This window comes from Emydura macquarii, unplaced genomic scaffold (assembly GCF_026122565.2).
Source record: "Emydura macquarii macquarii isolate MOO-44397 ecotype Brisbane River unplaced genomic scaffold, CSIRO-AGI_Emac_v2 contig_1390, whole genome shotgun sequence".
NCBI lineage: Eukaryota > Metazoa > Chordata > Testudines > Chelidae > Emydura > Emydura macquarii.
The window spans coordinates 14,401,565-14,429,426 of NW_027131527.1; the positions used below are offsets into that span (position 1 = coordinate 14,401,565).

Consider the following 27,862-nt stretch of genomic DNA (forward strand, 5'->3'; position numbering starts at 1 on the left):
CCCCATTTTAAAGGTTTAAAGAGTCTGTGCATCGTATAGTGATAATCTACTTAGTGACTCTTAACAAGGAGGAAGAGAGTCTCAAGTATCACATTTTCCACTCAAATCATCAATTAGGTTGTGGTTTGGAAGATCAGGGCTACAGTTATATGGTGAGAGACAGAGAGACAGTCAGTGGCACTCAATATGAATATATGATAAAGAATTTAAGGCCCCAAAGAAGTCAGAAGGAGTCTTTCCATTGACTTTAAGGGGATCTGGATCATACCTTATATTGCTTAGCACGAAATGAACTGATATTATTGAAATAGCCTGCCAGGGCCAGAGAGAGAAAGAGAGAGTGGGAGTGATGTTATAGTCCAGTGGTTATGACACCCATCTGGGGACAGAAGGCCCTGGGTCTAGCCGCTTGCTCCAATCATTCACTCTTTATCCACAGGAAAACAACTTCAACAGGAGAGAGAGCCCCACATTGGAACATCCCATAGCTCAGTGGTTAGCACACTTTCCAGAGACGTAGAAGACCCTAGTTCCAAAGCTGTCTCACCTTCTGTGAGGGAGGGGGAAATTGAACATGGGTGTTCCATATCCCAGGTGAGGATTGTAACCATTGGTTTAAAAGTTATAAGGTGAACAGTGGCAGCATCACCACCTCAACAGCTTTTGAATGGGGCCCAAGCCAGTAGGTGCACTTAGAAGGCGCCTACCATATCAGATCCCTTAGGCAAGTTAATTGGTTAAATGTCTGTTTTCCTCTGGTTTGTGAAGCACTCTGGGGCTTAGTCTATTAAATAGTAGCAGGAGTTCACAAGAAAATTTTACACAAATTTTGCAGGTGCCCACCAATCTTCTGTGGAAAGGGAGACTATATAGACTTTCCCACCCTCTCTATTGCACAATAACAGTGGAGGAGGAATGGTCTCAGCTCTCTGCTTCCTAGTAGCTTTTGAACCTGCATTGCATAGATATTAATTAAATGATGTAATGTGTAGTGGCTGTGTTTGGAGACACCAGGCAGTTCAGTCAAGTGGACAGAAGGACGTTATCATACTTGAAGTGTGCTTCTGCTCTGAAGAATGATTGTGTAAAAATCACATGTGTTTTATGATTATTACCCCTGAGTAGTTTGTAAAGTGAGCACATTTAATCAATAATTGCAAAGATTTTGCTGACAACTGCCAGGCCCGTAATCTGAGCCTAGGCTCTGAGAGTGAAGCTGGATTGTCTCTTCCATGTGTCATTGCCCATAATAAAGGCTCTGCAAGAAAAATTAATCCCTCAATGGCATCTGTGCCACCTATTGTCATCAAATTATGTCCTTGTGGGTACCTGTGCTGTCCTTGTAGCCTTCAGTATATTAACCCAGGTATAGCTGATTGCAATTAATGAAGCAAAATGCAATATAAAGCTTAGGTTTTGGTATTAAGAGGTCAGATAACAAAGCTAAATCAATATTTATTAATCAAAGATTATTAGTCAAAGATTAATCAGCACAATACCTAATACAGAAAAAGGTCGTACATTACCAGACCAGTCTGGGAGAGTGGTCCTGCCACTCCATTCACTCTCAACTAATTTTCAGAAATTCACCTTATATATTATGCATGAGACAAAGAAATGCCATTCTTATAACTTTTATCCATGTGATTCCTTTCATGGTATTTCAGCTTACATGATCAATAAGCTAAAGACATCAGTAACCAAGTCATTACAGCAGAAAACACTTGTGGCAACTAGTAACTCCTGATTAGTTTAAAAAAAAATCTCTCAATAGATCATTATTTCATCAGTCACAGTAGACACTTGCAATAACAGCTATCCTTCATCAATCACAGACGACAGCTGCAATAACAAGAATTCCTCATCAATCATAAGTAGTCTCTTTCTGGACATCTGGACATAGTTCCTAAGAGACAACAGACCAAAGTAAATGATTATATACAAACCATCATTTGGTAGCACACTAAGGCTTTATCTACACTAGAAAGTTTTGTTGATGCAAGTTACAGCAATGATCCAAAAGCGCTGTAATTAGAATGCTTGTGCTTGTCCACACAGCACTCATTGTGTCGCCGAAGTGCATCCACACTTGGTGCTCTAGCATCGACAGTGAGAGCAGTGCACTGTGGGCAGCTATCCCATTGTGCAGCTCACCACCTTGTCCTGCTAGGGGTTGTGGGAAGGCGGAGAGGATCGCAGTGCATCATGGGTGTGGGTTCAACGTCCCATGATGCAGTGATTTCAGTCCCATCATTCCATAGGTTTCCGACTGCGTTTCATGGCTTTTTTCAATAGCCCCAGTTTCCTGAGTCATCCTGAGTTTCCTGAGTCATCTAACCTAAGCCCCCTGCCAAGATGCAGGAGTTGTTGTGTCTAAACCATCCAAGATAAATAGCTATCCAGACTCCTTTTGAAAACCTCCTGCAACGAAGCTTCCACAACCTCCCAAGGCAGTCTGTTCCATTGTTCTACTCTTCTTACAACTAGGAGGTTTTTCCTGAGATTTAATCTGAATCTGCTATGCTGTAGTTTGAACCCATTGTCTCTTGTCCTGCTCTCTGTGGCAAAAGAGAACAAATTTTCTCCATCTTTTTTTATGGCAGCCTTTCAACTATTTAAAGACTGCTATCATATCCCCCCTTAATTTCTTCTTTTCCAAATTAAACATACTCAGTTCCTTCAGCCTTTGCTCTTATGGTTTGCATTCCATCCCTTTGATCATCTTTGTCGCTCACCTCTGGATCCTTTCCAGTTTCTCTACATCCTTTCTATACATCGGTGACCAAAATTGGACACAGTACTCCAGCTGAGGCCTAACCAGAGCGGTATTATCATTTCCCATGACTTGCATGCTATGCCTCTGTTAATGCAATCTAAAATTGCATTTTTCTTTTTTTAGCAACAGCATCACATTACTGATTCATGTTGAGGTTGTGATCCACCACAACTCCCAGATCCTTCTCAGCAGTGCTGCTGGCAAGCCAGTTTCCCACCATTCTGTATTTGTGCATTTGGTTTTTCTTCCCTATGTGTAGCACCATACATTTGTGTTTATTGAATTTCATTTTGATGTTTATAGCCCAGCTCTGCAATTTATCAAGATCCCTCTGAATTTTAGCTCTATTCTCCAAAGTATTGGCAACGCACCTAGTTTCACGTCATCTGCAAACTTGATCAGTATGCACTCTATACCTACCTCCAGGTCATCAATAAAGATGTTAAACAACACCAGACCCAGAACAGATCCCTGTGGAATTCCACTTGAGACCTCCGTCCAATCTGACATCATTTCATTAATAGTTACTCTTTGTTTGCAATTGTTTAACCAATTCTGTATCCACTTAATGGTAGTTTAGTTGAGCCTGCATTTCTCCAGCTTCCTTATCAGAATGTCATGTGAAACTGTGTCAAAAGCCTTGCTGAAGTCTAGGTATATTATGTCCACTGCATTCTCCCTATCCACCAAATCAGTTTCCCTGTCAAAGAAGAAAATTAAGATGGTTTGGCATGATTTGTTCTTGGTAAATCCATGCTGGCTGTTAGTGATTAACTTTTCATCCTCCAGGTATTTGCAAATTGAATTGCTCTGGTAGCTTCCCAGATATTGAAGTCAGGCTGACTTGTCTGTAGTTCCCTGGCTCCTCCTTTTTCTCTTTTTAAAAATGGGCACTACTTTAGCCTTCCTCCAGTCTTCCAGGATCCTTCCTGTCATTCATGAGTTTTTGTAAATATTATTACCAATGACTCCAAGATTTCTTCAGCTAATTCTTTCAGTACCCTCAGGTGAATAGCATCTGGCCGCCCTGATTTGAATTCATTCAAATTTGTAAGATCTCTGATGTGTTCCTTACTTATCGCAATCTGGGTCCCGTCCCCTTTATTGTCTATGGTAACTTCGCTAGTAGTCTGGTCACGTTCTTTTTTTGTGAGAATACTGAAGCAAAGTAGACATGAGAACCCTTCCCCTGGGAATTTCTTGCAAGGCTACAGAATAGTGTGTTTTGGAAGAAAATTCAAAACATAGCGATATTGGGGATTGGACATGGCTTTGGGGAAAATTCTGAATCATAACCTATCTTTTAAAAGAGAACTAATTATCTGGAATTTTTCATGTGTAAAACAGAGGTTATCAAAAGATAGTGGGGACAACATCTTCATACAAGGGTTGTCTGGTGAATACTTCTCCCATTCATGACCACATAATGTCTTTGCAGTAATATACGAAGTGCTCACATGGAAAAGTATTATTACCTAAAAATCCATGCCTGTCTTTTAAAACAATTTAACAAGTGAAACAAGGGAAGGAAATTAGCACCATGTGAGTAGCCAGCTGTCCATAGACCAGCAGCAAGTGCTCTGCAGTCAAAGAACTTCATAAGAGGATGCATTTCAGAATGAAATCCTGTACAAGGAATCGTGGGCAAGAAAAGGAAGGGAGCATAGCTTTCCAAGCAAACTGCTACTAAATGCATTTGCTGGAATTGCTTAGAGTTCATCATTAACAACTGCATAGGGAAAATGTGTTGAATATTTGACTGATAGCAAACTAAGGAATTTTCTAAGAGTCACTACTTCTGCAAAATGTTCCCATGTACATGGCTGGATCAAAAAATGCAAGCAAACCCTTCTGATGATGTTTTCTTCAAATATTTTATTGCCGAATATATATAATATATACTAGTAGCTGAAATACTAGTGCTGTCACCTGGAGTAACTGGTTAAGTCGTGTGTAAAAATGAAAACCAAAAAACTCCCCAAAATGGCTGAAAAATTTGACAGTAAAAGACCATGAATCGCAGTGATGTTTGAACTCAGTGATATTGAAAACAAAAAGAACTCTCAGCCAGGCTAGTACCTGTTTCCATCACTTCACATGACTCAACAGACGTTATAAGCTTCAGAGCGACCTGCAGACAGGATGACAATCCTGTCTTTTATTATAAATATAGATAAGGAGTGGGAAAGCAAAGGAGTTAACTGACATAGTTATTTAGGGCCAAATTCTCCGAAGTTGCCTTTTAGGGCCCAATCCTAATCCCACTGAAATCGGTGAGAGATTTGCCATTGATTTAAATCAGAGTCCACACGGGTTTTAAAATTTCAGGTGCAATACAAATGCTGTTAATGGAACTACATGGACGCAGGTAACTGCTTAAAAAGTTAACATGCTCAAATCCCCACAGCAATAATGCACCATTTTTTTTCTCAAAAAGTATAAATCTGAAGGATATCAAATGGTCGTACATAATGGAATGTAGAAATGTAAAAGAAGGGACACTGTCCATCTGCTTAGGCCTAAAGTGTATCTTCCTTGAAGGACATTTTGTTCCATGTTACATCCTTGGGAGTGTTTGATATTGTCAAACAAGGAAAGAAACAAACTTACAGACTTCAAAGGATTGCAATGACTAGGTACATTTTTCTAAACAATTCTCTCTCTCTCTCTCTCTCTCACTCTCTCACACACACGAGTGATTAGACCTCAGTCTATTGGAGTAGTGTGTCCAGTTCTGGGTGCCACATTTCAGGAAAGATGTAGACAAACTGGAGAAAATCCAGAGAAGAGCAACAAAATTGATTAAAGGTCTAGAAACATGACCTGTGAGAGAAGATTGAAAAAATTGGGTTTGTTTAGTCTGGAGACGAGAAGACAAAGGGGGGCCATGATAGCAGTTTTCAAGTACATAAAAGGTTGTTACAAGGAAGAGGGAGAAAAATCCTCTGAGGATAGGACAAGAAGCGAGGGCCTTAAATTGTAGCAAGGGCGGTTTAGGTTGGACGTTAGGAAAAATTTCCTAACTGCCAGGGTAGTTAAGCACTGGAATAAATTGCCTAGGGAGGTTGTGGAATCATTATCATTGGAGATTTTTAAGAGCACGTTAGAAAAACACGTGTCAGAGATGGTCTAGGTAATGCTTGGTCCTACCATAAGTGCAGGGGACTGGACTAGGTGACCTCTCAAGGTCCCTTCCAGTCTTACAATTCTCTGATTCTATGATCATTGGGGACCCAAACAATAATTATAATCCCTCTAAATCTCTGGTAATCCTCTCATAAATTGGTACTTATTTATATGGATCTGATCATTTAAATTCCCCAAATGAATTACTCTTAAAATTACTATGTGCTGTATCCTGCCAGTAGGAGTTTTCATAAAAACCAGTGGGAGGATATTTAAAGTGCAGAAAAAAAGCCAGATATTACCACAAATTTCATCAGCTTTAGGTTTTCTCCATTCAGTCTTCCTTTCTTCCAAATATTAAGTTTGGCTATTACTTTATTTACTTCCTGAATGAGTGCACAGTCAAATCGCAGCATGGGAAAAATGACGAGTGGCAGAAATTAACGTTAACGAAACACTAATGATCCCTATTGAAATTCAAAGTTACTGTTAGCTCTACAGGATACCAGTTGAGTGACAATATAAAACAAGGATTATGTGCTAGTGAAATATACATTAGAAGTATTTGGGATCTTTTCAGAGGATCAAGAGTCTCAAAATGCCTAAGGTTAATTATCTCTTTCATCTCATCAATGATTTCCTGGCTGAGAGATGGAATTGTGCATTACTTAATGTTGAATTATGACACCAATGTGTCTCTTGAGTACAGAAGGCAGCTCCTGTGTATATTACACCCCACAGAGCTATTCCCACTGGGAGATTTCTTTAATGTTCTTCCATCGCCAGTTAAAAATCAGTCTCCTGCCACAGTTACTGGATACAATTCTTCCTGCAGTTCTTGCTTCTGTTCCTGTTCTAATGGACTCCTCAATTATTATTACCTTTAGAGACAGCTGCCAGATGGTGGGATATAACTGTTGTAAAGCCCACAAAGCACAAATATGCTTAAATCAACTTTTCATCACTGCAAAGCACAGATTATCCTGAAAAAGATGTGAAAATTATTGTAGACAAATACTTATTTCCTTTGTTTTTCCAAAGGGCTCCTAAAGGAGAGATGAAAGTAGGGAGAGCACCCCTTTGAAGTTTCCAACATTGTGACTAACTTTTCAGCACTTCCTTAACATCTCAGAGCTGCAGTGGATGGATAGAGCCCTTCCCCCGTTGATGTTTACAGCAACAGAAATGTGTCAGCTGCTAGCTAGTACCAAATGGCCTCACACCCCTAAGAAAATACCTTTTATAGAGGGCTTGGGACAGAGCCACTGCAGGAGCCTCCAATGCAGGGACCGCTCCTGAGAGTGTTATGCCCCAACTACTGCAGGACTCATAGGTGTCCTTGAAGCCGGGTGCAAATTAGAGCAGACTTCAGCATTGCCCCTATCTGCACTAGGGGCCAAACTGGCAGCCCCAGAAATGGGCAATGCATGCCTCCCCTCCCTTCAGTGCATGTGCAGAGATGAACTCCTTTCTTTCTAGTTGATCAGTTTGTGAAGTCCATGGAAAGGTTGAGGGCACACAGAGCCCAATCCTGCAGGCTGGTGAGTGACATTTTTGGGAGCTAAGGATCTAAAAAGACCAGGCCTGAACCTGCACTATCAAGCTGTCTTTAACAAAGTACCTGAATAAGAATAAAACCCAAAGCTGCAAGCTAGTCATGTTTTAAACCATTTGAAACCCAGTTAAGTCAATATATTCCTTAGCCAGCTGAAACCTCATTCCCTGCTGAACCACTGCTATCTATTTCTGTTTTCAACACTCATGGGCGAGAGCAAAATAATTTTGCTGCTGAAAATTTCAGGGGTAAAGGTTTCTACCTATTCCTGCCGGCTATACCTATTCCTGAAAACTCAGTGCAACAGGAAGCCGAGCTCATGTGACATTTTAATTGGTTCTGCAAAACATGGAGGCCCTCAGTATCATGCTGTGATTGTTACATTCATTTATTATTTGTACCACTGATAGGTCCCTCACTGCCCTGATTCTTATGTAGGGAATGTTCCTAACCCTATGAGACTAATAAGGTAATTGTAAAACTTAATATAGGAAAGTAACAATGTATTATCCATCCATTTGTATTGTTTCGTGGTCCATTTTGGGGATGATGAGATACAGCAACTGGAGTAAGAATTGAAAATTAAATTGCCAGCTGAAAAGACTTCGTTGCTGCAGGAATGTGAACCATTGACTTCACATGGAAAAGCAGCTGCTGTACTACTTGAAGTAGACGGTCTTTCATAACTACTGCTAGTACCCATTAGAGTGCAAGACTGGTAACTACCATCATTAGAAAGAGGCTTGCTGGAGTGAGATTTGTTTGGCAGCCTTGAACAGCTGATAATATAGGCTATGGATCCTGCAAAGAGTTGTATGCAAGAGTAACATTAACTCAGTCCCATTGAGTTCAGTGGATGTGCTTCAAGCATAACTTTATTCATAGGTGCAGTTTCTTTCAGTAGGGGGCCCTAATTGTTCATTGTCAGTGACTGGGGGTTCTGTGGGACCAGACTCCTGGAATCAATTTGAAGATAAGTAAACAATGTAAAAAGAATGTCCTTTTGCAAATATGTCATATGTACTTGTTTCCTTTTGTTACTCTATTTATACTTCAGAATAGCTAGCTGGTGTATGTGGGAATAGAAAAGTAGTATTAATTCACAGTGTATGTTTAATTTATGGGGCTAAAGCCACTTTCACAGAGATAGAATACTGATTAGAGCTTGCAAAATAACTTGTTTCATTTTGAAGGTTCATGAAAAGATTCACAGCATGTGCCTAGAGCTGCCTCACTGAGCCTGAGGAACTGGTCCTTTGCTGATAGTTTTTATAAATGTATTTTATAAGAGGGAGCTGAAGCTGCTTTCTAATTTAACTTAACTAAACTAAAAAGCACCTTCTACTCCTTTCCTATCCCTGATCCCTCCACTCATAGAGACAAAGAGTGCATGAACCTTAAAATAAATTACACTTGTGCTATGAAAAATACCCCCTGCCTCATTCACTATGTTTTCCTATTATTTTTACATATATTAAATGGCCCATGCTATTTTTCTTTGGCCCAGAGAAATCTCATCTGGGAAAGCAGAGTACAGCTTTCTAATCCAAAGGTGCTGGAAACTGGGAGCATAACTGAATTTCAGTCTTCCTTTGTTTGCATCAAATGAAATGTTTAGAAAACCTTAGGAAGAAAATTTTTGAATTCTGTCAGTAGGACAAACATATAATGGATTCTTCAGTGATGTTATTAGCTTGGTGTTTGTAAGCATTAAAATGTGTGTATGGTGTTATGTACTGTAATCAGGACAGAGCCACAGCACCATGAACCTAAAACAGCTAAACAACAACAAAAAAAATTACTACATTAACATGAAGGTAAAAAGTATGCCCTAGTTCTATGAGTCTAATACCTAAGATTACTCACATCACTGCATATTCCCTCTCTATGAAATATGTATCTCTTTTAGTAGAAACAATAGAATTCCATAATACCTCAGTTAAATGGTGCACAGATGTCGGAGTGCTAAGTATAGATACAAATTAATCAAAACAACAGTTTCTAATATTAAAAAAAATAAGTAATCAAGCCTTTAAAGCAACATGAGAGTTAATACACACACACACTCTCCTGTCACATAATAATCTCTAATTTATGTAGGGGCTCCATGTTTTAGGGGTGCTATAACTTGGGACAACTTCTAATTACTGGAAATCAGCTTTAGGTAGTAAATAAACTTCACAGCTCAGGCCAAAAGTATGTGGTCATCTGATGCTGATGAATAGTTGTAAGATGTACTGTATGGCATTTCATGAATTCCCATGTAATAATTTTTACTTGGAAAGGGCCTTTCTGTTTAACAATTGGAAGTGAATCTCGATACCTGGTCTTTCAAATTATAAATCCAGCTTTAAGAATTCTGTAGCAGGTCATGTTCTGCTCTTGCCTTCTTGCACCATAGAAACTTGGTCAGACTCCACTGGTTAGATAGCCACATCATGCTGTTTATTTATAGTCCCTTCACTAACACCTTTACAGTTTTGTGCTGCAGTAATACTATTTACAAGGTCCCTTGTATCCGCAGCCCTTTTCCCAGGGACCAAGAACAGAGGCTGCCTTTCCTGGAGATCTTTCTGACTCTAGCCTTAGCTAGCTCTGCTCCTCCCCCTTACACTTCCTTTCTGTGTCCTTTGTCAGTTCTCAGCTGATGGGCTACTTAATCCTTTAGCTCACCCCTACTATCCTGACTAGGCTAATTCCATTTTATTCCCCAATCAGACCTCTCTGGGAGAACTAATTAGAGCCAGAGTGATCAGAGTGTAGGGTCATGTGATAACTCTGCACTCTGTCACAGACTCCTAGGAAGCAACTAGGCTTATGGTATGTGCCTTCTCTCTCGCTTTTATTGAGCTACATTGTGTTCTGTGCTGTTGTATTGGACTTGGGATTTAGGACTTTTTATCAGACTTAAATTCCCAGGACATGCATTCCCTCACAGACAAAGTCAAACCAATAAATTCTGTTTTATGGGGGCTACGTCACTTCTGAATTTTACATTATTCATAAATGCAATTGCATGGCCCTACTTGTCCCGCTCAATGTAGTTTGCCATCATGGAGATGGGGTTAAGGAGGGTCATTCTGTGCAAGTGTGGAAGAAATACAATTATTAATAATGTGTAGATTTAAAGAAGTAGAAAGGCTCAGCCAAAGAATAGAGGTAATTTTCATAATATGCAACTCTGCTAGCACATGAGTGTCATGCATCCCCAGTGCACATGGGCAATCCAATCCCAGGGATTGTGTTCTTCAAGTAATTCACCAAGACTAGCAGGGTTGCTGGAACAATTTTTATAGTGGGGGTGCTGAGAGCCATTGAATCAAACTGTAAACCCTGTACATAATAGAAATCACTTCAAGCCAGGGGGTGCAGTAGCACCCCCTAGCATCCCTAGTTCCAGCACCTTTACATTTTGTTAGCTGTGCACTCTGAAAAAGATACAGATAAGACGATTCAGGTAGATGTGACATAACTCAACCAGAATCTACCCTTGCTTCTGTGGAGTGTGACTGGTCTCCAGGGTACAAATATCAAACTAGCCAGCTAGTTTCTATGCAGGGTGAGGTCAGTAGACTATTGTCCTATCTGCACTCGGGATAATAACATCATGTATGATTTCTGGAGTGGTAACTGAAGCATAACATAGTGAACTATCTTCTCTTTCCACATGAATAGCAATGGGTATCTTTTGCATGGCATCCTCCTTAGTTGGCTAGGGGCTGAACAGTGATTGCAAAAATGCACATATCTGGTTCCAGTGTCTTTAAAGTCCTATCTTCTAATAGGCCAGTCCTGAGAAGTGCTGAGCACCTGCAACTTCCACTGATGTCTAGGAGTGGAAGGTGATCAGCACAACTCAGGATTAGCCAGTGTTACTATTGCAGATCTCCAGAGTCAATACAGCAGCAGAATAGCAAAGCTATATTTTATTTTGATTTGGGTATCATCATCCCAGTTGTCAGCTAAATCCTGATTTCTACATCTTTATTGTTGGTGATGACCTACAAAGCAGAAAGAAAATTGCTTGATATTTTTTCAAATGCCAGGCTGTTCTTGTAATTACAACACTTATATTAATTTATAAATTCTCTGGATTATGGAATTTATTGCAGGAGAAGATGCAATGTACAAAACTCTAAGATATGACTTTTTTAACAAAACTGCACTTCAAAGACTTGCTGATGCTAAATGAAAATCTTTGACTATTATTTATTTATGAAGAGTTCTATCTACATACCATATTGTCAACATTTCTCCTTATTTATTTGCAGAAACTTGTATGAAAACAAGATTTTGATCTCTGAAGAGTTATGCTGTTGCTGGTCCTTTTGCACTTAAAGTTATAATACTCTTTTTTGTGTGTGTCCTCTTTATTGTTTCTGTGGAAATTATTATAATGTCATAAACAGAGAATTATGACATGAAGTGGAGAAAAACCAGCTAGTGATAAAGAAATATAGAAGCTGTAATGAGCAGAATTGGTTTGGCATGGAATCTTCTTCAAAAAATTTTTATGAGCCACCAAATTGCTATGTAAAAAAGGGCGTGAGCTAGTGATTTACGGAGAGCTCCTTAAAAGCTACACAACTGCTGTACAGCTGATGCAAAGTTCACCCTGTATGCTTTAAAAATATATTCCAGAAGTTTTAAGCAGCGTGAACATAGATGTGAATAGCTTAAACAAAAATACCATTTGGCGGAAGTTTCGCCAACTCCCATTTGCTGCTAGTCCCCTACTTCTACTGTAGAGGTGGAGTCAGATGAGAAAATTTGAGTGAGGAAATCAGAGCCTCTGGCTTGTGTGTTTATTTTTGTTTGTTGTTTTTGTTTTCTGTGTTTTGTTTCTATTTTTGTGGTGTGGAGAGAATGGATAGGCTGAACCATAGAGGGGGGAAAGAGAGATGTCTGATGAGAATAAGGGGATGAAGATCCCTACTTCAGGCCATTGCTCACTCTCTAGTCCTTACTTTGAGTTGCTGAGAGGGGCCTTCTTGAAAATGCAGCGTTGGACTGGTAAGAACGGGCATGTCCCAATGGCAGCAGTCAGTTCCTTGCAAACTTACTCACTTACACAACAATAACTTAAGGAGTTCTTCAAGTATGGTTCTTATCAAACTTCATGATTCTGTTGATTTTTCATTTGTTTTTACGTGAATCCACACGAACATATACTTTGGCTAGTAGCTTGTCTCTGCTTCTAAGTTGAGTGTTTCTGATAGTTTATTAATAATCTCTTGATCTTATTTAAAAGCAAACACTCCCAGGGTCTAGTTCATAGGCAGATTTTTAATGAGTGAAACAAAATAACAATATTTTCTTAACGATCATGGGAAACAAGCAGAAAGCAAATTTTTATGTCTCTTGTTTTCCTAAAAGTGGCAGAATGACACAAGATTCAGGCTGTCTAAAAAGAAATAAACTAAGGAGTTATTGCTGCTGGTTTATAGAAAATTGTTGTTTGTGAGATTTTTTTGTTATGAAAGGCAAAAAATCAATACAATGCATTAGATATCAACCAGCCTCCCTTATATTAGTGTCTATTAGTAGATGGTGGTGGGATAAGTTTATAAATAAAGAGCACTGCTGGGAGCACGAAGCTGATATCTGCGAGTGGTTTGTGGGCACAGAGGACCTGAGCAGCAGGGGGGCCTGCACGAACCTGCTACATGTGGGGACTTGTCCAGGATCAAGAGCCAGCAACCGAGGTTGGTGGCTGAAGGATGTAGGACACCCTACAATGGCTGGTGAAGCAGCAGGAGCAGATGCAGCAGGCAATGTAGAGTTTCCAGCAAGCCCATCAGGCAGAGAGAGACAGGCCGTGCTCTCCTGGCAGGCAGAGCAGCAGAAAAGCCTGTAGGACTTCATCAGGGAGCAGGCCAGCACGCAGCAGCAGATCCTGCAGCGCGTGGTGAGTCCTGCGTTGGGGGAGGGCAGTCGATCGCCTGGTCTAGGACTATGTAAAATGGTCCCTGTGGATGACCTGGATATCTTCCTCAGGACATTTGAGTGGGTAGCCATGGGCGCTGGCTGGGATAAAGCAACCTGGGCCCTATAGTTAGCACCATACTTGGCCAGTGAAGCCCAGGCAGCCTAAATGGCCCTCAGAGAGGAGCAGGCCAGGGATTATGAGGCAGTAAGGGTGGCTGTCCTCGACAGGGTAAGTTTGTCGGTGGAGAAATACCGGCAGGAAGTTCCAGTGGACAGGGACTGTGTGGCCCCGGGTGTTTGCCCAGAGGCTAATGGGCTGGGGTACCCGTTGGCTAAGGCCTGATACCCACACCATCGGAGTTAAAAGGGACATGCTAGTTCTAGAACCATGTATACATAGTCTGCCAGAGACCCTGCGGGTTTGGGTCCAGAGGCATCAGCTGAACTCGGTAGATGCGGGGGTGAAGTTAATGGAGAAGTATGTGGAGGCAGTTTTCCCCCAGAGAGAGGGTCAGCCCTCCAAAGGACCGGAGTTGGCAAGACCACCCAGGGGACTAACCGCTGGGAAGAGCCAGGAGAAGAAGAAGAAGGAATCATGGGGGGCTTCTGGGAGAACCGGGCAGGGCATCTGCTGGCAGTGCAGCAGCCGGGACGCTAAAAGACCGATTGCCCGCAAATGGATGTGGTTGGGCTGACTTTTGAGGCAAATGGACAGTGGCTGGGCCGACTGTACTGAGGTTGGAAGGCGTAGAAAGGGGCCAGAGTTATCCATCATCCAAATGAGGCTGGGAGGAAAACCCAGAGGAGCCTGGTGGATATAGCCTCCGCTTGATCACTCATCGGGGGGGAGGGGGCGGGGGCTGGTAAAGCCATATTGGATATGATGCCCTGTGGTGCATCCATGGGGACAAGAGGTATTGCCCAGTGGCCCAAGTGCCCCTTGAAGCTAGGGGCAGGTTCAATTGGAAATGGGTTGGGGTAGTAGAGGGACTACCTTACCCAGTGATTTTGGGAATGGACTGAGACATCTTCCTGCGTGGGAGGGGACACAGGCGGAGAGGGCCAGACAGAAAAAGGGAAAAAGCGGGGAGTTCCCAGAAGGAGTGGGTGGAGCCCCTGGTGCTTAGGAACCCCAGCGAAGGAGAAGGCTCTAGACATCGAAGCCCAGAGAGGGAAACGGGTGACAGGGGAGACCCCAGAGCCCAGAGAAGAAGGTGGATACTGAGAGAGACTGTAGACAATGGAGCCCAGAAGGAAAAAAAGGCAGGGAGGAAAGGACAGGGGATACAGCCCACCTAAACCCCTTAGAGGGGAGAAAAGGGCCGGGAGAATCCCTCCCGGTGCAACCCCTTAGCTGCTTAATGGGGGCAAGGAACATGGGGGGGGTTGTATGACTTTAGTAAGCTGTCAGCAGACAGAAAAACACTCTTGAACAATAGTATGGACCTTCACTGGATGCTGACTCATGGGAATGTTCAGACGTCAGTGATAAAGACATCTATGTCTAATTGGACAACATCCGTCACATTTTGCCACATGACAAGCATTCTCCACTCTAAACTTTCCAATTCATTCATGATGCAGAGCTGAAAAACATTTCTCCCAATATATAGAGGATAGCTTTGAGGATTCTGCTCAAGCTGCCTGTTACAGTCATGAGTGGTGAGCATAACTTTTCAAAGCTCAGGATCTTCAAAACATATCTTCAGACTGACATCACTTGCTATTTTATCGCTTGCAAATGCTATTAGCCACTCTTTGGATCTCTCTGATGCTGCACTTTAGTTTGCGATGTCAAAGACAAGAAAAGCGACCTTTTGAAGTAAAGGACTAGGGTTACATTCTAAGGATGTCACCTACTGTAACATTATTTAATACCAGTCCACCCAATGATGTTGCACAGTTCAATTTCTTGATGTTAGTACATTTCAGTTATTCTTAAAATTAAAAATTTTCTATAAGCTTAGAGGAAACAAATTTTTTTATTTGCTTATATATGGCATGAATGAATAGATTATACAGATCCTAACATGCAAATTTATCATCTTATATGATGGGGATAAATCATGCATGCAAATCATGAATCAGTGTTGTGAAATGGGCTACAATTGCAATTCAAATAAGGCATTTAAAAGTTTAACAAATGGAGGGGGGGCACCAAAGACGCTTCCCGCCTGGGGTGTCATTTCGTCCAGGGCCAGCCCTATTTTCAAGGTCTTCTTGGGTCCTGACACTTGACACTGGACAACAACATGGTCCTAGACCTATGTGCATTCATGGCCAGTAGAGTCTATTCATCACCCGTTCAAGGATCTTATCTAACTCCAAGTGCCCCCTGCATGAGATTAAGTGGGTAAACCGTAATACTTCTTTTGATATCTTTTTGGTACAAGGAGCCGTATTTTTCTCTCTTTAGTTCAGTATTCCCTCTCCAGGCAATACAATCATTCCCCCCTAAGTTCAAAGTGGGGCTTTAGTAGCTGAAGGTCCACTATGCCATTGGCTGCTGCCACTTGATCATAGACTCATCTTACTGTCTGGTCATCTCTCTGTTCCCTTATGAAATCTACCTCTCTGGTTAGGAGCTCTGCATCCAATGGGTGTCGGGTCTCATTAGTTTTTGGGGATGGGGTTGGGCATTTCACCTGGTGGGAGGTTCCTTTCCTGGGGTCCTCTGTTTCATCCAATCCCACTAGTTCTTTGGCCCCACGAATTCTGGGGCCTCCAGGATCAGGGTGGCCCCCATAAGTAGGTGATTGCTCCACTCTTTTAGAATTTCCCTAAGTATTTCCAATCCCTGCCCAGGATTATTGGATATCCCAAGGTAGAAACTAGTCCCATGAAGAGACTCTCCATATGTTTCCCTACCAACAATCAGACTTACTTGGTGGAGTAGAGTCATACATCTTCATGTATGCATCGGAGAAAGACATTTTGTCCAGGGATGCCTTCCTTGCTCACCAACTGTGGTCTAATCAAAGTCTGACTGAACCCTAAATCAACTAGCCTAGGCTTCTCTACCCCTTTGATCTTTACTGGGACCATTATTTTAGATGGGCCTTGTTTTCAGTTCCCGGTTTCAGCTGTCTAGGCTCTGTCCATAGTCACATTCCATAAAGGGAAAGTCTCAGTGGAAATGACCTTGTTGCCCACATGGAAAAACAGCTTTCTGTAGAGGTGGTGGTTATTGGTTCTTCACCTGGGGGGAGTTTGGTCTTCAGGGCTGACCCCGTCTGTGGGTTTAGATATTCTCCAGGTTTCCGTCCCAGGTCGAGCCAGGGTCCTGTGGCCTTCATGTGCCCTCTGGCCCTTGGTAACACTATGTCCAAGCCACAGTTCCAGTCAAGCCTGCCTCCTTATCTAGCCCATGCCTCAGGGTTGGCAGGTACCCTAATTCCAGCATACTTTCTCCTAAGTGTCTCAGAAAGGGGTCTGCTGGGAGCCATGTAATGGTCCTTTGAATTTACAGCTTTGGCCAAAGCCTCAGATCAATGCTTCAACCCCAAGTCACTCCCCCTGGCTGGGAGGATTTGGGTGAGCTGTTCTATTGCCACCTGCTCCGGCACCTGTATTCTGGTTCATGTCTCAGGTCGGAACCAGCAGAAGCAGTGTTCCTTGAGTTTCTGGGCCTCCATCTGGGGCCGGACCCCTGGTGAATATTTCTCTCCATGGAAATGACGGCAGTACATTTCAGCTGTGATTCCAGATAATCCAAAACGGTGACTTTGAATGAGAGCTAGTCTTGTGAATCGACTAAATCTAGTCCCCTTTAGGAAAGGCTGACAGGGCGAGCAGAATGTCCCAGTTTTCAGGTGGCCAGTGGGCTGCTGTTGCCACCTGTTCAAACGTAACCAAAAATGCCTCAGGGTCATCTTCCGGTCCCATCTTTGTAAGCTTTACCAGCATCATGGTAGTTGGGATTGGATTAGGTGCTCCTATAGAAGGACCTACTGCCTCCTTGTAGCTCTCTGAGCATCATCATCTGCTGAACAAGATGCTGCTGCTGCTGTTCTTCTTCTTGTGCTATCAGCTCTCGAACGAGCTGCTGCTTTAATTGTTGTTGTATTGCTTGTTGCTGCTGCTGGGCGCCCATCTGCAGCAATAGCTGATGTTGCTGCTGTGCCACCTGTTGCTGCAGGTTATCAGTTACCCACTTCAACAACGTCTTCATTTCCGTCTTTTTGTTACCTCTGTCTGTTACCTCTGTTTTGTTTGTCTGTCTGTTTGTCTGTTTTGTTTGTCTTTTTGTTACCTCTGTCTGTTACCTCTGTTTTGTTACCTCTGTCAGTTACATTTCTGTTTTGCGGGGCCTGTCCCTTCTTTTATGGCTCAGCCCCACTGGCCGGGTCACAGGTTCTAGTTCGTCCCTTTCGGGATATCCCAAAAGAAAGTCCAATCACAGAGAATTCTTTCAGCACCCAAAGGGCTTCAGGGCTTTCACCCTAGGGTCTTCCCTAGCTGGATTTTCCACCAAGATAAAGTCTTCTATTATTGTCACGTCTTCTGGAGTTGGTAGAGGAGTGTGAGCCCACCCTTTCCACCAGGCTCTGATCCAGAGCCCAATGGGGGGCAGCTAAGTTCTGCACCGAGGGTGCTAAGCAGCTGCCTCCCTGGATCACTTCCTACCTAAGCCCCCTTTTTCTCACAGGGTAAATTAAAGAACCACAAATAAAGTTTCTGACCTTCACATTCAATCACCAGGCTCTCTCTTGCAGGCTTTAATCAGGTCTGTGTTGTGGGTCTCAGGCAACAAGAGCTCCTGGGCTGTTTTCCCCAGAGTTCAGAGCAGAGGGTCTGCTCCCTTCCATTGCCTACCTCCCTCTCAGCAGCTCTGCTTCTCTTTTTAAGCTCCATCTCCAGCTGTCACAGGCTTTGCTGGTGCAGCAGGGCAGAGCTACCTGGGCCCAGAGCTGCTCAACTCTTGTTGTCTGGCATGGGGTTTGTATAACCCCATCAGAGGCAGACACTCAGCATGGAAAATTTTAAGCCAAACATTTTAAGTTTTACAAGGTATAAATAACTGAAAACAGGGTCCTATGATGTAAAATGTCAGGCAACCTGAATATTCACCACCTCTAATTCCTCTTAAGAAAACACCATCAACGTCAAGCTAGTTTCTGTAATTTTTAAATATCTTTTACCACGTTCCTCTGGCTGGCAAGGAGGATAAAGTTAGGAGCATTTTCATACTGTCAAATGCACAAATATCTGATAAGTTTATTCATAATTCTGGATTTTATGGGGAATTATTTGTTGTTTCTAATAATTAATTACCCAATGTTCTAGTGAGGTGATTTTTCCTTAAATCACTGATATACACTCTCATATTTAACTGCAGCTTAATGAAGTTCTTTTTATGTGAATTGTTCTCAATGAGACCATCTGATCTTTCAGAGCATTAGTCTCTTTTTAATGCACAGGAATTTATGCTGTTACATGGTGAATTTCTTATGAAACAATAGAAGAAAGATTTCTAGTTAGGGACTGATTCTCTTCCCTTTATTCACAACGAATAGTGTCTCACTGCACAAGTAACCCCACTGAAATCTGTGGTACTGCATGTGAAATAAGGTACTGCCCATTGTGAGTGGAGGGTGGCAGAGCTTGTCCCTTAATGGGAAGTCTGCTTGCAGCTGCTGACAAGATTTCAAAGGACTAAACTGAAGCCAGCACCTACTTGGCCACAAAGTGGTGAAACAGGAAGTAAGAAAACTCTCCTTTGCATAGCCCACAGTCACCCACTTAGGAGGGCAGCTCCGCTCTAGGAACCATTCTTCAAAAAGAATGGGGGAGAAATGTGGTGGTGAAGTCAGTGTCATGGCTCCACTGGTGGCCTGTGCTGAGGGGAATATGCTGCATGCCTCAGAAGGGGAGTCTCAGATTGTTCCTCCCATGCAAGAGGGGAACTCAGTGACGCAAATTGCCTCTTTGAGCCATAATGTTCCCTGGGGCAGTGCAGTTCTGTATCTCTCACAATGTAAGGCTGTGACTGGCTAAAAGCCACAATTTAGCCCAAAAGAATATAGCCTCACCATGGATAAGGCCACATATATAATAGGCTAGTAAAGGATGGATTTGGTTGTTTTTCATATAAAAATCATGGTTTCCCTTCTCCTATGTTGTCACTAAGAACTGTAATAGTGACAGCAATGGTAGGTTTTAGGTTGTTGGGGTTTTTTTAAGTTTTCATGATATTACTTTGTCTCTCCCCTGCCCCCCATTCCCACCCAAACTCAGAACTCAACCTGGAAGGGAATTATTTGCATCGCCTGCCAGAAGAGATGAGAACCCTGTTACATTTAAAGGTCATCAACCTATCCAGGAATAAGTTTCGACACTTCCCTGAGCAGTTGACTACATTGAAGACTCTTGAAACCATCAACCTTGAAGAGAATGAGATTACAGGTAACAGGCTGTAACAGGAGTGTATGTGAGAATCAAGTGCCTTTATGTTAGATAACAATAGACAAGCTTTCATCTCATGGAAAGCATTTTGTTTTGCAGTAGTTTTCCTCTTGTTTCTATTAAGGGAGTTTGAATCAGAACATGATTTTGTTTATTAAAATGCTTATCTGCTACCTGCTCCAACAGTTTGTCTGTCATGAAGCCATAGGTCTGATTTTGTTCCATCATAACCATCTCCAAAGCAACCAATTGTGATGCCACATACAGAGGATTATGAGCCAAATACAGATGCCATAAAAGCACATACATCTATTGAGATTAGAAACAGAATTGTCCATGCTTATATTATGTTTGAGCTAGGTAAGGTCTCTGACTATGTGTAGGCAACAGAAGCAGATGAAAGCTTAAAAACAAAGATCTGATTTACTGGCAGAAAACTTTGTAATAAAGGACAAAAGTATCACTACAACTCACAGTGATTCCTTTTAAAGCTGGACAGTTCAACTGAATGGAATAGCATAATTTACAGTACTCTATATTATCAATAAGGTGGGGTTTTTATCAGTTTAATACTATTTGCTTCATATTTATTGTGTGTAGTAGCATGTTTCAGAACATGCAAGTCTAAAGGCTTTCAGCATTAAAGAATCCATAGTAGGCCAAAATTTGACCTATCATTTGTGTGTTCTTTGTAGTAGTGGTTCTCAACTTTTTCCCTACTGCATGACCCCATGCTACGACAGAAAAAAATCTTGGGAACCCCTTCACCAGCCACAGAGAAAGGGAGGATGTAGAATGCAATGGAAACTATAGACTTTTAAAGTTGCTTAAGAAAAATCCTATTTTTTAAGAGTTAATGGAAGGGTGGTTGAACAAGCTGAATGTACCTTAGAATGTACCTTACAACAGCTTTGACTGCCATTTAACAGCACTAGAAATCAGACTAAGTAAATTCTTTCCTCAAACTGGCTATCCTGCTGGGAAGTATGATTTCATGGCAGTCCTTGCATAACTCTTGAATGTACATAATTCAGCCTGGAACATTTTTCTTTTCACTTAGCAACCTTTCCCTTTTTTGCCAAATTCTGCTTTGTTTCACCCGCATTTCTCACCTCCTTCCACAAGTGGCTCCACTGAGATGTTTGGCTTAGATTTTCAAAGCCCATTTAAGGGATTTGGATACCCAGTTCCTAATTGGTATCCAAATCCACTAAACAGCTTTGAAAAACTTTGTCTTAATGTCTTTCCTCTCTTTTGCTTTTGCCACAATGTTCTTAAGATTCCCCAATTTTCTCTCAGCCCTGGAATGGGAAGATAGGGTTTCCTCCCTTGATACATCTTTTTGATAAGGAGTGACTTTGATGAGTTCTGGAGCAAGCCACTTCCAGCTCTCCTCTGTTGGAGTGAAAGTTGCTATAACTTGAGGTCTTTGAGGAAGAATAAAATGGGGGAACTGATGGCTCTGAGAGCCCTCCAGAGAATGTCTGAGTCCATCTACAAAGTGTTTGATGATGCTCTGCATTAAAGGACATTATATAAGAGTAGATTCTGTTATATACTGTCTCTCTTATTCAGCACAGTACATTAAACTTATGTAGTAATAAATACTGATCCATGATGGAGATATAAAGAAATTAATTAACCAGGTGGACGAGGTGGGTGAGATAATATCTTTTATTGGACCAACTTCTGCTGGTGAGAGAGACAAGCTGTCAAGCTCACGGAGAGCTATTCTCAAGGGCAAATTAACTAGGTAGCATTTGTAGCAGATTAAAAACACTTTTAGCTCTAAGAAGTGTTTCTATGCTCCACACTTCACATATCAGAGAGCTATAACCTTAAGGATCTTCTGCTGAAGTAAATTACCGCATTCACATGCTGCTAGATGAGTCTGTGCCTTTTAAACATGCCAGACTTCATTTTCATATATGTGCTGTCTCTTAGCTTCAAAGCCTTTCTGTTCTCAGTTGTGCTAAATGGAAAACAGCAGCCAAGAGGCTTTTCGGGAGGAAGCTCCTCTGTTCTCCAATAACAAATCTCTGCAGCCACATAAGGAGCAGCATTGAGAATCTCCGATTGTTCTATAGTCTCTGCTGGAAGAATGATACCCAGTGGGCTGAAAATCAGGGAGACCTGTCGGGTCTAATAAGGATGTGGAGTCTCCAGGAACAGGGAGTACTCATTTTACTGATTTCTCAGCAGTGCATCTAATCACGTGACCTGCAGTTTCTCTGAAGTTTTACCTTCTTTCTGGCAAGCCCTAGCATCCTGTGATAAAGCACTTTATAACATCCAAACTGGCCAGGGAGCCAGTTCACTTGTTTTCAGGCAGTAGACTTTTTCTACCTTGAAAACCTCACAGGTAGGCAGCCTGTGGTACCCTACATTAAGTGCAAAAGATACTAGAAATCTGCCATTTCACTGATCCTAACTGTAACAGAATTAATTAGTAGGTTTCTGTTAGTACATGTGCTCCATGTAGGGTGAGCTAAGATGGATAGTGAAAGTTACAGTTTGTGCTTTGTTTTCCCTCATGCTTTGCACATGGTTTATTTAAAATAATAAATAATAATAAAATCCTTTTCTTGTCACTCTGTTAAGGTAGCACAGAGTAAGGAGACTGGGTGACAGAACATACTTCTTTCATTTGGTCACACTAAAAAAAAACCTCTCTGGGAAGGAAGGATCAACTGTAAGTTGTAAGGCACTTATAATTGGCCCAGTTAAAGTATTTAGGCTGCTTCCTCTGTTACACAAATAGCTGTTAAAGAAAAACATGTTTTGAAAGGGGATGGTGGGAGACAATGTCTGAAATTGCTTATAAGAAAGGAGGGCAGGAGTATAACTCCTTCCTCCTCCTCCTCTCCCTTCCCCTTGTCCTCCCAATCATACGAAGGAAAAAGATCGTTGCAGAGTTTTCTTTCCTTGTTGCTTGTTTGGCTCAGATTCAGAATGTGATAATGGTGCCAAATTCTGAATCCCTTAAGAGTTATTTTCCACACTTCTCCCATGAGAAATTACAAACTCACTTTTTTTATATGTGAGCTTTCTTATATGTATTTACTCTGCTGCAGTAATACAAGAAATAGCAGAAGTCTGATTTTTTTTAAAAGAAAATTGTATACGGTTTGAGTTATGTTTTTGGCAGTACAAGATGTAAGTGCAAAGAAGAGAATCCTGGTGTGTGAAAACATAATTTAAAATAAGATTGGAAGCCAACTCTACTTTAACTGATAGTTCTGTTTTGTTTCACCATGTTTTTAAATTAGCTGGCAAACCAGAAAACTAAGGGCTTGGGTACAGGGGAAGATTTTTTTGCCTTTTTCATATTAAATTGCTTTGTGTCCACATGATGCAATTATTTTTTTGAATTAGCTGGTGGCTTTCTGTGTATTGGATAATCTGCTATGAAAGCAGATTAAATCAATTTTGGGTAGAGATAGTCCAGAAGAAGCTTTGTGTGGCGCGTTTGTATTTCAGATTAACTTTTTCATTTCTGGCAGTCCTCCAACTGCTATTCCACACCACATTGTCTCACAGCTGGATTGACCTGTCTGTTTACCTGTATGCCTTCTATTGCTCTGCAGTGTTGCCTGGATATAATCTCCCCGTTGAAATGCTGGGCATGCAGCTAGGTATCCCCCCATTTGCGAGTACACATGCCCAAAGTCATATATCCTTCTCAGCATTATAACAGCCATGTCTTGTGCTTTTGGATGGACCCATACAAAGCTCATGAATCTCTTTGAGATGTGGGAAGAGGAGAGAGTCCAATCCTGCCTTAAAAGCAGCCACTGGAATGCCAAAATATACCAGGGTGTATCAAAGCAGATGACAGAGAGGTCACTTCTGAGACAAGCTGCAGTGGTGCAACAAAGGAAAGGAGCAGAATTATAAAAAAACTCAAGGACAGTAACAAGATCATTAGTAACATTCCCAGTAATTGCCCCTACTATTGTGAGCCGGACTGGATTATTGCCAAGGAGGTTACTACCAAACCCAACTATTTCATGGATAGCATGGATGGCACCCAAGAGGCTATGGCCTTTCATCCCAATCAGGATTCCAGGGCAGATGAGATTAACCCGGAAAGTCAGGATCTCTTCCCCATGCAAGAGCCTGAGGGGGAGAGAATGTTGGGGAAGGCTCCCAGAGCACAGGCAAACACCTAGCATGAGAGTGCTGGGGAGAGGGCTTCTTCTGGTAAGTATTCTATGCTGTACTGCAGTACAATTGCATGGGGGAGTTGAAACAACTTTTGTTCTGGGGACCCCAAGGCCACTGTCATATTGAGCAGATGTGAGCTAGGAGCCTTTCTGGCCTGCTTGACTTTTATTTCCTCATCCCCATCCTGCCACACGCTCAAAATGGGGCCAATTGCAGAGAATTTAATCTCTATCAATTTTATTTCTCTGAAATATCAAATCCCACAGGCATGAACCAAACAGATAACCCCACACCCAGTTTTCTGTGTGGCTTAGCATTCTCTCTCTCTCTTTTGGGTGATCAGTGCTCCCCACTCCACTCCTCACTTCAACTGGCAGCACCATAGGGGTTAAAATCAAATACATTGCAATGCAGGTGTATTTATTGAAACAGCAAGTACAGAAAGAGAAAAAGCAATAAAAAAATATTCTGCTTCATGGTTTGAGAAATGCTCTGAGCTCTTAGCCACCGTAGCATTTAGGAAATATATTTCCCAAAGTGAAACATTTCAAAATGCATAGTGATTATAAAGCATTCGTGGATATTTTCAGTCAGACTCTCAGAGCTTGTCTACATTTGAAATACTATAGCGGCACAGATGCAGCACTGCATATGCGCTGCTTTAGCATTTCAACGTAGATGCTCACTGTGGTGACGTGAGAGATTCTCCCATCCCATCAGTGTAGTTAATCCACCTCCCCAAGAGGCAGTAGCTAGATCAATGGAAGAATTTTTCTGTTGACCTAGCTCTGTCTATGTCGGGGGAGTGTGGGGGGTGTTAGGGCAGCTCAACTGCATCACTCACGGGTGTGGATTTTTCACACCTGATAGTGACGTAGCTGGGTCAACTTAACTTTTGAGTGTAGACCTGGCCTCAGCATTGTTAACCTCTTGGGTTCACGACAATCACTGCAGAAATCTATTTATTTTGCAGCACACTTTGTGCTGATCTGCAGGTGTAATAAAAAAATGTAAGACAAAGATATTGCTGCTTTTTATCATAAACATTGCAAGGCAGGGTAGCCTTTTCAAAGCCACATGTATAAGCAGTGTATTCCTTCTACTCCTCTAGAATGATCTGGGGGGACCATTTTGGTGCATAGCAGCACTGCATATCTTGCTGGGTCTGCCCATTGCCTTTTTGAACAAGACCTTTCTTTGCCTTTTGGAAATATGCCTCAGGGTAACATCCTCCAAAGGACAGATGGTCTACAGAGGTGCATTTGCAATTATGAACCTGTCCCCTGCCGCCCCTGCCAACCTTAACCACCCACTCTACCCAGGTCCCCAGCCCACCAGGTGCACATGCAATTAGTAACCCACCTCCTGCTTCTCCTACCTACCCCAGCCTCCCCTGTCCACCACCAACCCTGGATTCGTACGGGAGTCCTATACAAAAGGGAAGTGAGGTAAAAAACATCTTATCTCCAAGCTTGGAGACCTCATGTCTGCAGTCCAGAAGAGGGATAAAGAAGACAGAGTGGAGGGAAGGTCTCCTTAATGAAGGAGGAGAATAGAGAATTGACAAGAAAGAACTTGGAGAAAGATAGGGATATGTAGAAACAGCTGTTGGAGTTGATGCAGAAGCAGACAGTCTCGCTGGTGAACATTTTGGCGCAATGTGCCTGCCCAGCACTTCAACCCTGACTCAGCCACATCCTACAGCCTTTTGAAAACAATGCATACTGGGAGCAGCACTGCACTTCCCAAACTCCCAGCCACAGAAACTTCCCTCCACATTGCACGACAATGAGAACAGTGAATACTGAGAGCTCACTTTCATTCAGACAACTATAAGGGATGGTCTCTTCCCTTACTATTCTGAAGGCACCTGAAGGCCAGGATAACAGTCAGAAACCTTGTACTTACATGCGTTTGTGACCAGAATAACACAAACGTGTGCACTCAACACTGTAGGCATGTATGCCACATTGTATTGTTATGTTATAAAGCTTGCACTGTTTTGTATTACAGTTTATGTTCCACTGGTATTAACACATTGCAAACTTATGTTCAACAAAGGATTTTATTATTTGCACTATATGATGTTCACTAACAGTTATTCTGGACCTGGGTTCAATAGTTCCATAACATTACACATACACCAGACAACATAATGAAATCCCCTTTCATATAATCATTGCACAAAGCATAAAGAAAGCTTAATAAAATTTTGTTTAATAAAATCTTTACTCACAGACTAATGGAATCTTTGCACGAAGCATAATAAAATTTCATTTTGATGTTTTTAGTTCCTACCTTCAAAATAGGACTGCAAGGCATCCCTGAACCTGTGGACTGATAATTTGCTGAAGTTTGCAGAGGCAGCCTCTCTGGCTGTTCATAACATTCCCAAAGTCCCATTCTCTGCCTCCCTTCCATCAGTGAGGAACTCTTTCTTATTTTCACAGATGTTGCACAAAATATAACAAGCAGTTATCACATGAGGTAGATACTGCTCAGCAGCCTCCAGCCTCATCATCAGGCACCATTATCTCCCTTTCAGCCTTCCAAATGCAGACTCTGCTGTCATTCTGCAGTTGCTGAGGGTATAGCGATACAACTCCTTTCTCCTATCCAAGTGCCCAGCTTACATATGTCTACTCTGCAAAGAAGACCTGCGGCATCACACTTCAGAGCCCAGGTCAACTGACTTGGGCTCATGGGGCTCTTGCTATTGGACTAAAAATAGCTGCATAGATATTCAGGCTCAGGCTTGAGCCCAAGTACTGACACCTGGTAAAGGGGATAGGTCTCAGAGCCTGGGCTCCAACCTGAACCTGGTGTCTACACTGCTGTTTTTAACCTGTTGGCCCAGGCTCTGAGACTCACTGCCGCTGGTCTTTTTTTTTTTTTTTTTTTTTGCTGTGTAGACATACCCTTAAAGACTTCACAAGGGAAGCAGAAGGTTAGCTGGGTCTCCCAGAACAACAGGGACAACCACAACATCCTTAATGTCCACAGCCATCCTGGAGCAAAAGTTCCCTTTTTCATTGCAGTAAACTGGGCTGAGCTGTTAATGACCCTGGCATCATAGACCTTTCCAGACCATCCCACATTAGGATTGATGAACTTTCCCCGGTGATCCACCAGGTCTTGAAGCACCATGGAGAAATAACCCTCTTTGTTGATGTACTCTGAGGCCTGTTGTAAGAGGAGAGAAGTACAAAGAATAGGCATGTGGGTCCCATTAGTGTCTCCAATGCCGTTCGGGGACTCCAACTCAATAATCTCCTGGGCATTGCAAAGTTTTATGTGGGACAGTGCTGCCTTGATAACAGCACAGGCCTCCATGACAACAGCCCTGACAGTTCATCTACTAATACCAAACTGGTTAGCTTCCAGATAATGATCAGCTCCTTTCAGGCACTGAGGGGAGCTGTCATGTAAGTCTTCTGCCACTGTAGCTCCAGGATGAGCTCCGCACAGATCTCTAGGAAAGTGGCCTTTGTCATCGGAGAGTCTGCCACCACTGCTGGTTATCCCAAGTCTGCATCATTATCCTTTCCCACCAGTCAAACTGGCCCAGAGAGAGCATTCCACTGAGTGAAGCTGCTCCAGGAAAAGTTCATCCACAAGTAGTTGCTTAATTTCATCTGCCGCCATCTCCTCTACCCAAATCATAAGAACATAAGAATGGCCATATTAGGTCAGACCAGTGGTCCATCTTGCCCAGTATCCTGTCTTCTGACAGTGGCTAGTGCTAGATGCTTCAGAGGGAATGATCAGAACACGGCAGTTATCATGTGATCCATCCCCTGTATCCACTGTCAGCTTCTGACAGTCAGAGGTTTAGGTACACCCAGAGCATGAGGTTATGTGTGTCCCTGAATATCTTGGCTAATAGCCATTGATGGACCAATCCT

The 27,862-nt window shown here is 42.3% G+C and overlaps 1 protein-coding gene across 12 annotated transcripts in view; it reads left to right on the top strand.

The window, feature by feature from the left end:
* The window catches only part of LRRC20 (leucine rich repeat containing 20), a 145,199-nt gene that overhangs the window by 57,222 nt on the left and 60,115 nt on the right, over positions 1-27,862 (top strand). For 11 of the 12 annotated variants that reach the window (XM_067552696.1, XM_067552692.1, XM_067552691.1 and 8 more), the window contains one exon: positions 19,623-19,790. In XM_067552696.1, the coding sequence (XP_067408797.1) occupies positions 19,623-19,790 (168 nt within the window). Of the gene's footprint in view, positions 1-439; positions 574-19,622; positions 19,791-27,862 lie in introns of those variants that run through there. The other variant, XM_067552703.1, reaches the window with a different exon arrangement.